General features: G+C 37.4%; 1 protein-coding gene across 1 annotated transcript in view; it reads left to right on the top strand.

Moving 5' to 3' along the window:
- The window catches only part of LOC135691044 (dual E2 ubiquitin-conjugating enzyme/E3 ubiquitin-protein ligase BIRC6), a 50,785-nt gene that overhangs the window by 11,203 nt on the left and 26,212 nt on the right, over positions 1 to 13,370 (top strand). The window contains exons 10-20 of the mRNA XM_065208787.2: positions 626 to 2,054; positions 2,817 to 3,075; positions 3,818 to 4,462; positions 5,381 to 5,497; positions 7,046 to 7,300; positions 7,529 to 7,692; positions 8,103 to 8,299; positions 9,064 to 9,270; positions 9,844 to 10,104; positions 10,539 to 11,215; positions 11,759 to 11,946. Of these exons, the coding sequence (XP_065064859.2) occupies positions 626 to 2,054; positions 2,817 to 3,075; positions 3,818 to 4,462; positions 5,381 to 5,497; positions 7,046 to 7,300; positions 7,529 to 7,692; positions 8,103 to 8,299; positions 9,064 to 9,270; positions 9,844 to 10,104; positions 10,539 to 11,215; positions 11,759 to 11,946 (4,399 nt within the window). The remainder of the gene's footprint in view (positions 1 to 625; positions 2,055 to 2,816; positions 3,076 to 3,817; positions 4,463 to 5,380; positions 5,498 to 7,045; positions 7,301 to 7,528; positions 7,693 to 8,102; positions 8,300 to 9,063; positions 9,271 to 9,843; positions 10,105 to 10,538; positions 11,216 to 11,758; positions 11,947 to 13,370) is intronic.

Genomic DNA, 13,370 nt, shown 5'->3' with positions numbered 1-13,370 from the left:
CTTACAGTGACGATGACTTTAAAAAATGACGTTTTAGAATTCGGTATATATAAAAAAATATGGTCATTTGAAATCTTCAATAACGTTAACGGCCACTGATCTTTAGAAAACAAGGAAAGAATCTCAACCACCATTTTTCCCAAACATTTTTAGTATCTACAAAATTATACTCTCGTTGGGATGTCTGACGAAAAAATACTTTCCTATATTCATTATTTTTCTTCTTTTATATTTTTTGAAGTTTATTGTCCAAATATAGTTAAAGTATTTTCTAGACAGTCGCATTGATCCTCCTTGAAAACACATTGAAATCTTAACTTCCTAAACAAGTGACGGACCTCCTCCCCCCCCTCCCCCTAAAATGGTCTCGTTCGCCCGTTTCTGGATACCCATCGTGTGATCAAACTGCAGTAATTAAAGAAGGTTATGATTTTGATATAATTTCTGATTTGACAAACTTAGACATCAAATAGCACGTTTTACCTTATTTGTGGTTATTGACAGTTTTGATGAATTGCTTTTGGAAACAATTGGAATTGAACTATTGACATGCAAGATGGTTGTTTGTCTCTCTGGTTTTACATACACAGATATCCCCCTGATGTGTCCTTTTTTCTTGATTTAGCTAAAACGCAAGCTGAAAAGATGCCTGTCACGCTCAGTATCTGACGATTTGAAACTTAAAGGTATTGCTGGTGACGATGCCGGGAAGTCTTCCTCCGCATCTTCCTTAACCAATGATCAAGAAGATCCGATGGTAGATATGGCCAACAAAGTCGAAACTGCAACCCCAGTTTCGGGATCTCCCGTGACCCAAGATGAAGAGTTTATAGACAGTTCCTTAAAAGTCGAAGAGGAAATTGTTGAGGACGGTGATACTAGTGCCTGTAAAGGAACAGTGTCAACCCAAATAACGGTTCATATTCCAAGTAAAGTTACAAAACGAAGACCGTATTCTATCGAAATTCAAGCCCTGACCATTTCTAAGCATCGTGTCGTTGCTGAGAGTGGACAAAAGAAGTCAAGTAATTATATTATAGTTGGGCGAAAATGCACTGTTGAGTCAAAGAGAGGAGGAGGCGAGGCTTGCAAAAGGTCTTGTTTGAGTGTTTTAGTAGTCAATGAACGAGACATGAAAAAGGTTGAAGTGAAGAAAGTAGATACAAAATCTAAGAAGGTTAGTAATGGAGTTAATGCTTATATTCCCAATTTGATCCAAGATCCGTTATTCCAGCACGAATTTGACTCATATGTAGGCGCAGATACTGGAGAACTTTCAGTTATCAACGAATACTTGCGGGCAAGTAAGCAAATAGAGAAGACGGAAGGAGCAAAGAAGAAGACTTCAAAGGAGAGTCGTTCAAGCGAGACAAGAAAGTTCCAGGAATTTATCTTGCCTAGTTTCGTTGATGCGTCCACGCACGAAATATCGCATTTGTATGCAACAGCCACTAGTCTTTTTGTTGTTGTCAAATGCAAGAGTTTAATAAGTAAATTCGACGATGAAAGTAATGGCCATGCTGATTCACTTGAAGATTCCAGCTCCATTGATTCTGATACAGAGGTTATCGAGATGCCAAACGGAACGCAGAAGGAAACGAACCGCTCTTCCTATATCCTCGAGTATCGCTGGCTGTTTCAAAGCGGTGGTGTAGCTATTCATGATTCTATTGTATCTTTGCGTGAGTTCACCCAGGAGGAATATTTACACGATGTTCTGATGATTCCAAGCAAAAATCTAGGGTTTAGGCAACAACGCTTTGACTTCGTTGGAGACGAATGCATAGATTCGAATGGCGCAGAGTTACTTTTAGCTGTTTCTGGAATGGATCAAAAGCGTCTTCTGTTAATCAGTACGCTAGATCTAACAGACGTAAACGTGCTAACATTAGATGGTATCGATGGTAGCTGCATGGTAGAGAAAATCGTTTACTGTTTAGGGATCAGTGTCATTGCCTGTTGTTTGGATGATGGTAAAGTGGTACTTTGTGACCTGGAGGGCCGTGCGAAGAAACCTGCCGAGGAACCGAGTAGAGAGCTAGCTACCGGAAGCGGTAAGTACAATGCCGTTCAGTGTTATGCTATTGATTGCTGCTTCTTTAATTGGCCAGTGAAGCAAATGTATTGAAGTGACACTAGAGGCCTTGGACGTGAAAGAGTTTTTTAAAGAGTCTATTCGCAACTCCTGTTTTCCAAGTCGCCTCCTGTTAATAATTTCATGGCAGCTGGAAACTTCTAGAACCGAGCATGATCCTTTATAATTAAACATACAAATTTATGTTTAACATTGAAATCCACTTATTTTTTTCAATTTGGGGGGGGGGAGAAAAAATGAATGTAGGTGTGGCAGCCCATTATTCTGTATCGTCTGTCTCTTTAATTTAAATTATGAATAAAGCATTAATGACAATTTTCTTTTATTTCTTATTATAGTATAGCATTTCCCCCTGTTTTTGACATTTGCAGCTATATTTCTAACTTTCTAATTGTTTATAATTGTTCCTCCTCTTTCCCCCCGTTACTCAAGAATTCATTCAAGTGAAAGAAGTTAACTTAAATCCCAGTCATCAGGATTGATGCTATATCCAATTTTTTCTTGGATGATTTTGTTAAACAATCATTTATTCGCTGAAATGTCTCAAGTGAGGTCAGCGTTTGGCAGCCAGATGCTACTCAGAACATCTCTTCATTTGTCATTATCTGCATTTCAATTATGCCCGGATCTATTGCTCCAATTTTCTGTCAGTATGCTTTGCTTTGCACTTGAAAGGTTTTCCTGAACTGTTAAGATTATCATAAAGTTCTGCTACTTTCAGGTCATATATTGGATGTCCCGTTAAACGACGCTAAACTATCGGAACTCCTGCACCTGACCCGTTTCGAACCAATTACCAATGGCGTGCACATGTTCCTACCAATGGACTGGGTTGTTGGCAGGGCTTCATTGAGCGCCAATGCACCGTTGCAAAGCAAAAGGCGGCTTCAGCCACATGTCCAAGATATTTATCCTATAAGCAGTCCATCGCTTCTCAAGGGCGTGAATGGAATTTCTGATCAAAAGCTACAAGAACAAAGGTTCGTGCCAGTTGCGTCTTCATCTTTTGTCATTCATCTGAACAAATCGTAACTTCTACTTGCCATCTAGTATGTAAGTAGGGAGCATAATAAGAAAATTTAAATGATCAACTGTTTATGAAATACCAAGAAAGGATAAAGCAAAGTTGCAGCTTTTGCTTTATGATTAGCAGGTTAAATCCTATCAGAGTAGCTGTAGGTATGTTTGTATAAATGCAGTGAAAATAACTGTTTAGCGGTCGGTCATTTAGCGCTCGATGCCGTATAGGCAGGGCTGTACACGCTTTTCTTTTGCCTGATGATCGCAATAAGCGTGAAACTCGGAGTAGAAACTTTGAACCGTCCTGTTCTTTACACGAAATAGCATATATATAAATGTATTGTAATTGTATTGACTCGGCCGTAAAAAGCTGTTTGCAGTACATGTGTTTATTTCCCTGGTTTCCCGCCCCTATTTAATCTTTGCTAATCTTCATTGTTTGGATTTTGATTGTTTTGTCTTTAATTGGCCTATTTCGAGATGTTTCTGTTTGTGGGAAACTGTTGCTTTCCTTGTTTTTTCCATAACCGCGAAATGTCTGACCACAGAGCGTTGCAGCGAGTTAATCTCTCTTGCAACGAACAGAGGCTACTCCATTCTCATTAATGTTTAAAAGCAGTTCTTTCCTTGATCTTAATTGCAGCCTAACAAAGGGGCTTTTGATTGTCTAATAACACGCTCCAATGGTCATTATGTTTTCAGGCTTCGTCCGAAAGAACAGAACGTGACATTCAAGATAGTTGTCAGCTCTGAAACATCAATAGGATACATCGATCTGGCCTTTGAGTGTAACACATCAATTTCTGAAGAATCAAATCTGTTTGTTTCCCTGTATTTGATAGAACAGAATAAGAACACTGCCGGCAAAGCAGACGATTTCAGCGACAGGGAATTGATTTGCGGACCAGTTTCACTGTCAGAGTACCGATCAAATGAGGATTGCAAAGCATCGTTGATGCTAACTTCACCAAGGCTGGCATCTGTAAAAAGCAGTTATTTAGCACTAGATCTGGATTATCGTCCCAGGGATGGCTCGGCTAATCAGTCAGAAGCCGGGCTCAACGGCGAGGTGGATAGAAGACCCAGTAAACTCGCGGTTGCTGACTTTATATCGAACATACAAATAGTCATATACCAGTTTCTGCCTGCCATGCCAGACTCATCGTTGCTTCCATCTTTTCGTCTACATTTGATAGAAGAAAGAGAAATGCAAAGGAAGCTTCTTCATCAATTGGTCATCGATGTCTACAATGGCAAGTGTCTTGGTGAAGATTCAGAAGGAAGAAAATGCTTGGAAATATTTCTGTGGATATGGCACATGTTGACATTTGCCGAAGACAGTTTAAGGTAAACCAATTGCTAGATTTTATATTTTAAGTTTTATTAAGTTCATATATGTGTTACTCCTGTCAGGAAATGCCTTTTTCACTCCTGTCCTGAGTACTTTTAAAAGAAAAGGGGGCACTTTTAGGTAATGTAGGGAGCTGTTATTGCGTTGGAAAGATGTGCAAATTTGCGTGAGACGCACAAATTTAAGGTTTTTTCTAATCAGATGCAACGACGAATAGAAACATGTTTAAATCATTAATATATGATTTTGATAGAAGTTAACGCATCCCATAATTTAATTAGATAATGAAAATAAAATAAACATATGAATGACATTCTAAAAATTCAAGTTTTATAGGAATTTGATTATTCCATCGTTTGACCTAGAGCTGCTTGTGTTTCGTACGTAGAAACACGGTACAGCCTCCTTTTCAATGCACGATTTGCATATGGTTTTCCTATCCTTCTTTTCGTTTAAGGTACGAGGTTTGTTTTCATCGCATCATTGTCAGGGTTGCCAATAACAGCATATGGCACAAAAACCTTTATTCCAAGAACGAATTAACGATGTTGGTTTTTTTAGAAGTAGAGTGTTTGGCTGAACTGTGTATACTGAAATGTCGTGTGCTTAAATATACCATCTTTATGACGTAGTATAGTGTTATGGAAAGGAATTGAAGAGATTCGAGATTTTTTTAAGCAGTTGCAGGGTTTTAGGCATTGACAGTTTTTAAACTTAACTTTTAACTTGTTACAAGAGTATTTGCTTATTTGTCTATGTGCTGCAGTAGCTATATTATTGGTGTTTACTCAAAATGTTAAATATAAAACTATTTGTAACCGTTGGTGCTGAGTAGACAGTGAATCCTAATAAATACTCTTGCCTAAAATCTTGACTATAAATACCTTTATTTTTTGTTGTTGGTTTGCCCGCAGGAGCCAAATTGTAGAAGTAGTTGCAGAAAACGTCTCAGACCTCATCAAGGCTTGCTTCGTAAATGGCGATAGAACACTGGCCCATAGAGTTTATCAACTGCTTGTCAGCATTTGCAGGTATGATGCAAACTGACTGTGACTGTATTTTTTGATTGTATATGTTGATGAAATCGAATTTTCTTTTCATGCTTGGTATTTCATTATAGAGCAAGAGTCGTTTGCATGTTGATAGTTTTTGAAACAGGTAACAGATTCTTGTAGACTACACTAACCTTAGCAAAGGACAAGATCTGCAGCTACTGGATGATAATAGAGCCCTTTAGTTTGACGTCGCCAAAATATGTTTTTGCAGTTTTTGACTTTTAATATAATCTTTAAAAAACCCCACGAATATACCTCTAATAGTTGAAAATCAGCTACATTTGTTGGAAATTAGGTGGAGTATTGTTAAGCAAGATTATTTTTTAATATTTTCAAGGTTCATAAACTTATGAATAACGACCAAATTACAGTGATTTAATGGCGAAAGAGCCTACACTCATGTGGCCATATCTCAGCCAATTTGTAACTGGTTTTACTGAATTTCACACATTCAGAAGTATTTTTGATGCTCTTTCAGGTTATGTGATCCAATTTAAAAGGTTCTGCAAATAGTTTTGTGACGTCATCTCATACAAACTCTATCTAAACTCCTTTGGCTAATCAAGCAAGCAGTACTAACTTGCTGCTTTGTTTTGATATCCGTCAACAAGTTATGCATTATATTATGACGGAATGACGCAACCCTCATGCTGTGGCATAAATAGTGGGTTACAATCCTTAGAACTCATTATCCGTATTTTGTAATCGCTTATACGAACACATTTATTAATAAAATCATTCTCACCTTTTCAAATTTGTTTCTAATCATTAATCTAGTGATGATTGTCACTGATTTGAGCTAAAAAAATTTTTACTGTTGATTAGTATCAGCGACTGAAAAGTCAATTCGAAACTTAATAACCAAAAAGAATTAAGTTAAAATGACAAAGAGGTATGGTCTTGCATGTGTAAAAACTCCATTGCATTGTTTCCAAGGCTGACCATTCAAAGCAGTTTTATAATAATGTTGCTGAATCGTAGATTGACATATATTTCATCATATTATCAAACAATTTTCCGCTGATCTAACTGTTTACTGTTAACGGCTAACAACTGTGGATTTCAAGTCCTTATTTTATCAATAACGCAGCTCCGTAGTAGTTTCAAGCAGATAAATTCAATTTTTTTCCATTTGCGGCATGCATTGTGTGTTAATATGTTTGTCGTAGTCTCGTTGTCTTTTGGCTGGACTGAAGTAGTCTTTGTTTGGTCATGCTAACAGTCGAGATCTGAAGACAATTTTCCGATTTTTCTCAGTTACTGATTAATGCTTGGTTGTAGATATTTTTGTCGCATTTGAATGTTGACCATTGCTTTTGTTTTATTTTCTCCTGAGACTTCAATGTATCCATTGTATAAATAAACGCCCTGTCTGGTCACACGAAGTCCATAAATATAGGCCTAACAGCTAAAGCGGCTTATGAGATTTATCTCAAATTATACACAATGTTCTCAAACTATCTCAAATTATCTAGATTTGGGCATTTTCTATAATTTTTAAATATCCCATGATTTTTCTCTTAGGTATTCTGACAAACTAGGACATTCAAGTTTTGCCAAGCAGCTTCTGTTGGCGCTTACGAGTGTCGTTGAGGAGGTAGCGAATTTCTCATCGGTTGGGGCATTACGTTGGTTTTTCCGACTGTGCAATGCCGCTATCAAATATGCCGATCCGGTTGACTTGGAAGGGCTCTTTGCATCTGTTTTGATATCTTTGGTGGAAGTAACAAGATGCCACCAGGACAGCATTACAAGCAAGCAGCTGATGCTCCAGACAAGGTAGTGAAGGAATTGTTACTGTTCTTCTCCCCTAAAGTAATCATAACACATACATGCGTCTTTTTAATTATTGGATATGAATTTGCAAATGATGCTTTCTTTACTTCTCTAAACACACGAGGTAGCTTGGGATTTAGAATTGGGTTCTTTTGTGCAATGAGAAGTTGGGTTCTTTTCATGTTAATTCCTGCTGAAATCGTTAACGGAGCGTGTTAACTTTTTTTGTAGATTTGACTTGGTCGGGTCGCCATTGGAACCAATTATCGCTGAGCCCGTTTGCATTAACTTGGTTATGGGTGAGAACGTGAAAACGAAACCGGAGCCTCAGAATGGCAGCGAGGCAGCCGCAGATGGCAAAAAGACCATGTCTGTTGCAGCCTCTGAAGTACCAGGTGAGTTCAGAAGGTAGTTGATTTCTCTCTTGTTAAAAGGCTGTATGTGACTTGCCATCCTATTAGAATTGATCAGGAAGTATTTTCACAAATGTCAGCTCAAAAACTGACCTATGTTGGTCGTAACATGCAGGTGTTTTCTGAGACCAAGAAGACTGTTCTGCTTGTCAATCATTAACAATTTCCATATTCCATTTTTACCTTTGATCTATCGTTCGTCATATATCTATATCTTACATAAATTTTCCTGGTTTATACCCAACGGTTGTCTCAACCTTCCTTTGCGTTTGGCGCTCCGAGAAAACTACTAACAAATTATTTGGTGTCATTGCTTTTAAAGACCCCTTCGGGCGTATCCCATGGGTTTGATATTATCATTTATATTTAAAAAACTTTTCGTACTATTTCAGGTATTTTGGAGGTGCACCAACTCGGTTTTACTTGCGTAATGACGAGCGAAGGCTCAAAGTGTGAGGCAGTGACGAAATCTAGTAACCCCCAAAGCCAGTCTCTGAAGGTTAGCATGGAACACGCTAAAAGTCAGTTTCAAGAGCCAGCTGGCACCTCACCTCCGTATCCATACAAAGATGAAGACCTGCCATTTTTCGTAAGATATTTTCAAAACAATGTTTCTAAATCATGTTATGTTTTTCGGCTTTATTATAGAGCCTCAAGATTGTCTAGGGTGTATGCGTAGTATTTCAGCAGCACAATTTTCGCTGAAAGAAAGCTTCTATTCTTCTAGTGGTTAATTTTCATTTTGTTTTGGGATATGTATTTCAAAAAACAGTGAAAGGTACTGTTTCGACTTCTTTCTACCTCGGTCTCGTTACTAAAGCCTCTCCAACCCAGCTCCTAGCAATTATTTCATGATCATTTGACCTTAGATGATTGAGATAATAATATAAAGCCATTAATTTGATAAAAATAAACTTAACAAATGGTATAAAACGCAATTTATGACAACATTCCATCCAACTCACCAAAATCTGGTGACTTGAAGAACAACTCTGTTTTGATCAGATTACACCTGTTCTTCAATGCTACCTGTTCAAAAAACTTATAACATTTCCTTGTTTTCTTTTTGTGATACCAAGTTTTGTTAATCACGAGACAGCAAAAATAGTAACCAATCAAGAACTCTATTTGTGGCATAAACAGTAAAACCTCTCTTCCTTGAATTTGTTTGGCAGCTGTCTAAATTGTATTGGCTTTTATTTAATTTAGGGAATTTTCTATTTAAGATTATTTTCAGCACTTCTGTCAATTTCAATGGTATGTTGATAGATTTTTACGTTTGTATAGCTGCTTATGCATTTATTAAGTATTATGTTTTCCATCATATATTTGACAATCCTCTGTTCGCTACAGCCATTTTATGATGATTTGAATAACATCGAGTCGGAAATGCCAGATGAAGATTACATCGAGGTTGATCAAAGTGTATACGAGGTTCTTGATAAAGAGGGCTTTGATATGTGGAATTCCGACCTCAACCAACGAAAGGCGAAAGTTGTAAAGAAAAGAGGGAGATCTGCTAGACAGGAACAGCCGCCTGATATTGATAACGAATTCATTGTAAGTTTCCAACTAGTTCAATGACATTTAAAAAACTATTAACTGCCATTTTATTAAATTATAACTTACATGCAGCGACCATGTTATTACAAATTAATATTCTTTGTCTGCAAAGTGCAATCAGCTTCTTTGTACGAAATTATTGACCATTTCACCTTATCTTTTATAAACTTCATGTTGTGATCATATTCTTACCAAACGTTTTAATGTAGAACATTTTTTATTAATATTTTAGTTCCACTTTACGGATTTAACCATTTACTGTTTTTTGGTCTCTATCCTGCCTTTTTATTTTTGTGGCAATTATATTTTTGTTCGAATAAATATAATCAATTAAACTAAAAATAATTTCAAACTGATTCTTAAAATTGTAAAGAAAAATTTCAACACACTTAAAGATCTTGGGATAAAAACCCAAGTATGGCAACACTGCTAGGTTTTCTAAGAGCCAATTGTTTTTTCACAGCTAGTATTCTATAGAGAGTTATTTAGTAACACCAGTAATCAATTTACTTTTCAGAAACCAAGCTCTCAAATTTACTGCCAAAATTTCTAAATTTTATTCATTTCCAGGTGCCCGAATCGATGCTACTAGTTGTTGAAAGAATGCATGCCGCCGCACAACATTTTGCAATTATCGACTTTCAGCGACCTATATACTTGACGGATGTGCTCATCCCGCCCTGTTCATCTTTAGCAAGCCTGTCAGTGTATGCCTGGAAGGAGAATCAGACTGAAAAAGAGGCCGTGCACGTTGTTACTTCGAATGAAATCGGGCGGAAGGCCTTAATCTTGACCGACATGATACCATCTGTGAAATGCAAATACCTCAAGGTAATACCCGCTCTGTTTGCATTAAATCATTCCGGTGTTTAATGGTTCTTTTTTTACCGTGAGGTTTCCTATTCGCTTATTCAAAAATCGTTTGGGAACTTGGTTTTCCTAACAATTTTTCAAATTCAAACCGAGAGTAATCTGAAAGTTTGTTATCCCAGTGTCCGCAATTTTTGTTTCCATATGTATTTTTAACGTGTTGATATTTAAAAAACGGATAGTAAACTCTAAATGTATAATATGGAATCCTAATATTTTGGTGTTTGTTGAAAATCAGTGCATCTAAACAAGATTCTGCTAGTTGTCATTAATCTAGAAATCTAGTGGCTGACGGAAGAGCGTAATTACACTATATCAACTATTATTATACCAAATTGCTTTTATTCTTAATCAAAGACGTTTTTTCTTTATATACCAAGAATATTGTGTTATAGGTCATTGCGAATGGGAGCCGAAAATTGAACTCCACCAAAATCTCAATATCCCTTGGGAACTTTTATGGTAGGCCCGTGGATGGAACCTACAAAGCCGATCAGCTGAAATCGAGGCTGCAGCAAGAGTATGACAGAGCGTTCTGTCGTTACGCCCTTGCCTGTGATAGACTGTCCAATGCGATTGAAGACATCACAGAGGCTTCTGCTGAAGTCACTGATCGTGTATCAGGGGATTTGCAAAATATGTTGATGAAAGCTTACAGTGATTGTGCAGAAACACAGCTTAATCTTAATCATGTTTTTCATTCATTGAAGTTCTACCAGACGAAGTCAAAGCAGGGAATACCTGGTTTCGTAAACAGGCAGAATGGTCACATGCCAAGTGATTTCATGAGAGTTCTCATAGAGTGCTTCCTCGAGACTCTTCTCTTGTCACTTCAAAATATTGCAAAATCCAGTGAAATTACAGGAACTTTTGAGATGGAAGTCGTGAATTTCGACAACTTTTTGGAATTGTTTAAGAATCTGTGTATATTTGGTCCCCTTAAGATAAGACAGCTCGGATGTACACTTGTACAATGCCTTTGCGAGATTCAGCCTTGGTGGGATGAATTCCTGATCAATTCCTTTAAATACTGCTTTGAAAGCAGTTCTGTCCATGGAGTTCCAAAGAACAGGTGAAAATTAAGAATTTCGCTCTTTCATTTTGTGACACTTTTTGTATCAACTTCTCCTTTATTTTTTGACGAAAGCTGGAAGAGAAAAGCTTTCTAACATGCTTATTTGATATTTTCACTTTTCTCTTTAATTTATATGATATGCAGTGTTGTATGTATTAATTCGATAATAACTTTTTAGTGCTAGATCAGTAAAAAGGCATTCTTCATTCGACCAGAAAATTGTATCTAGGCCATCAGGACGTATGATAAACATCAGAGCATCATGGCGATATCAGAATTTCGCTCCACCATGCAACTGACCAAGCGCATCTTTATCTGGTATTGTGCCTGCGACAAGCTCAGACCTATAACACACAAGTTTATTTTACAAGTCGTTTCTTTTTTCAAAAAATCAGAAAATTGTCACCGTAATTTTCCATCAACTGCATCGAATAGTGCTGTTTTCAAATGACTTTGGGCGGCATTTTGCACGGTCATAGTCAACTCAAGTTTCTCCAAGGTTTGCTCTAAGTATCAGTCCTCTTTCTTCCCTTTTGGCAGGCTATTCATTCTTTTCATGCGAATCCTAAAGACTGCCTCAGATAGGAACCGAGTTATTCAAAGTCTTACTGATCTACTGAATGATACGCTAGCACCGCTTTGCAAAGGAAGAGCATCTCGAGGGCAGCTCGACTTGGAACTCGTTGATTTGCTTTTACTGGTCTTCAACGAGCTGTTGCAGCATTTTGGTGAGTCTTATTCCCGAGGCCTCTCTTCCTCTTTACTTCTATAATATTAGACATTTTAGTAATCTCTTAGTAAATTTACTGATATTACTTCATGTAAATGAATTCGAAGACTTGTTTACATTATTGTGTACAGCAAAACAGAAGCCATAATTCGTCCGTCGCCATGCCTTCTCGACGTTGTCGCCCCGTGCCGGTAGGCCTAGAGAGGCACTAGTTATTTCGAAAATTGTTCACATATTTTGTACACCTAAACATTTGAATTTCCGAAAAAGCCCATTCTCTTCGTTGAGAAAATGCTCACTTGCATAAATTCAAGTAGAATAGTCGTATTCAAGAAGTTGCAGAGCAGGTTCTTTAACACTCGCTCCCGAATCTCTGAACAAAGGACAGCAAAGTTGCTCGTGACTCTGCGGGCATTCTTGCACACGCGGGAAGAAACGAGTTGAGATCTTAACTGGGACTGAAAAGAAGCCTATCGTAGAAGGGTTGTCATATACAAGCATTCATTCAGCCAAGAATTACATTTGAAAGATTGCAGAAACAGTCTTACAAATAAGATAAAAGAGATTGAACCAAACAGCTATTCTTTTAATTTGTTAAGCTTGTTAAGCTATATGTTTTCGGCTGTTTTGGATGTAAGGCCTGGTTCAAACGTCGCACTTCTCATGTGCCGAACCTAACTCGAGAATTAAGTACATGAGGGGCGCGACGTTGAACCATTTGGTACGGCATATTTAGTTAGGAGCGGCAAACTAGTTTGGATCGCCAGAACTTGCCGAGGTGCACGACTCCAGCACGGCACGGTTTCAAGCGTTGAACTTGTTATGTACCGAACTCAATGCATAATCATATTTAATTTAATTTATTTGGAAAATTTATCTCATAACATTGGATTCTCGTCACCGTTTTGCTTTGTTTCTTAATTTTAAACCAAGATACTTTATGTAACAATCCTAAAACCCATTTGGCGCGACAAAATTGAGTTCGACGTTTGAAACGGGAGTCGCGTTAAACATGTTCAAGTGTCGCTCCAAACAGAGTTGGGTTCGGCACACGAGAAGTGCGACGTTTGAACCAGGCCTAAAACTAGGGTGGTATTTGAGCCTCTTTAAAATCTTTGCACTAATGGTGTAATTAAAGTTGATATTTAAAATTTTTTTGAAATTTCGGAAATCGCAGCTTAATAATGAAATTAATAACCAGTACGACGACAAAGAAAAGACTTAATGCATCGTAGACAACCTCTTGCTACATCGTAGAAAATTCCAACTTTTCTCTCTGCCATTGGAACATATAACTATAACCTTGCTAAATTTCTTGTTCCTATTCTCCAACCGCATACTTATAATCAATACACTACTAAAGATTCTTTTTCTTTTGTTAATTAAATTACATCTTTTCCTAACCGCTCATTATATATGGCC

This window comes from Rhopilema esculentum, chromosome 10, assembly GCF_057945365.1.
Source record: "Rhopilema esculentum isolate cy_ngs chromosome 10, ASM5794536v1, whole genome shotgun sequence".
NCBI lineage: Eukaryota > Metazoa > Cnidaria > Scyphozoa > Rhizostomeae > Rhizostomatidae > Rhopilema > Rhopilema esculentum.
The sequence above is the reverse complement of the archived record's forward strand: the minus strand, read 5'-3'. Positions and strand labels throughout refer to the sequence as shown.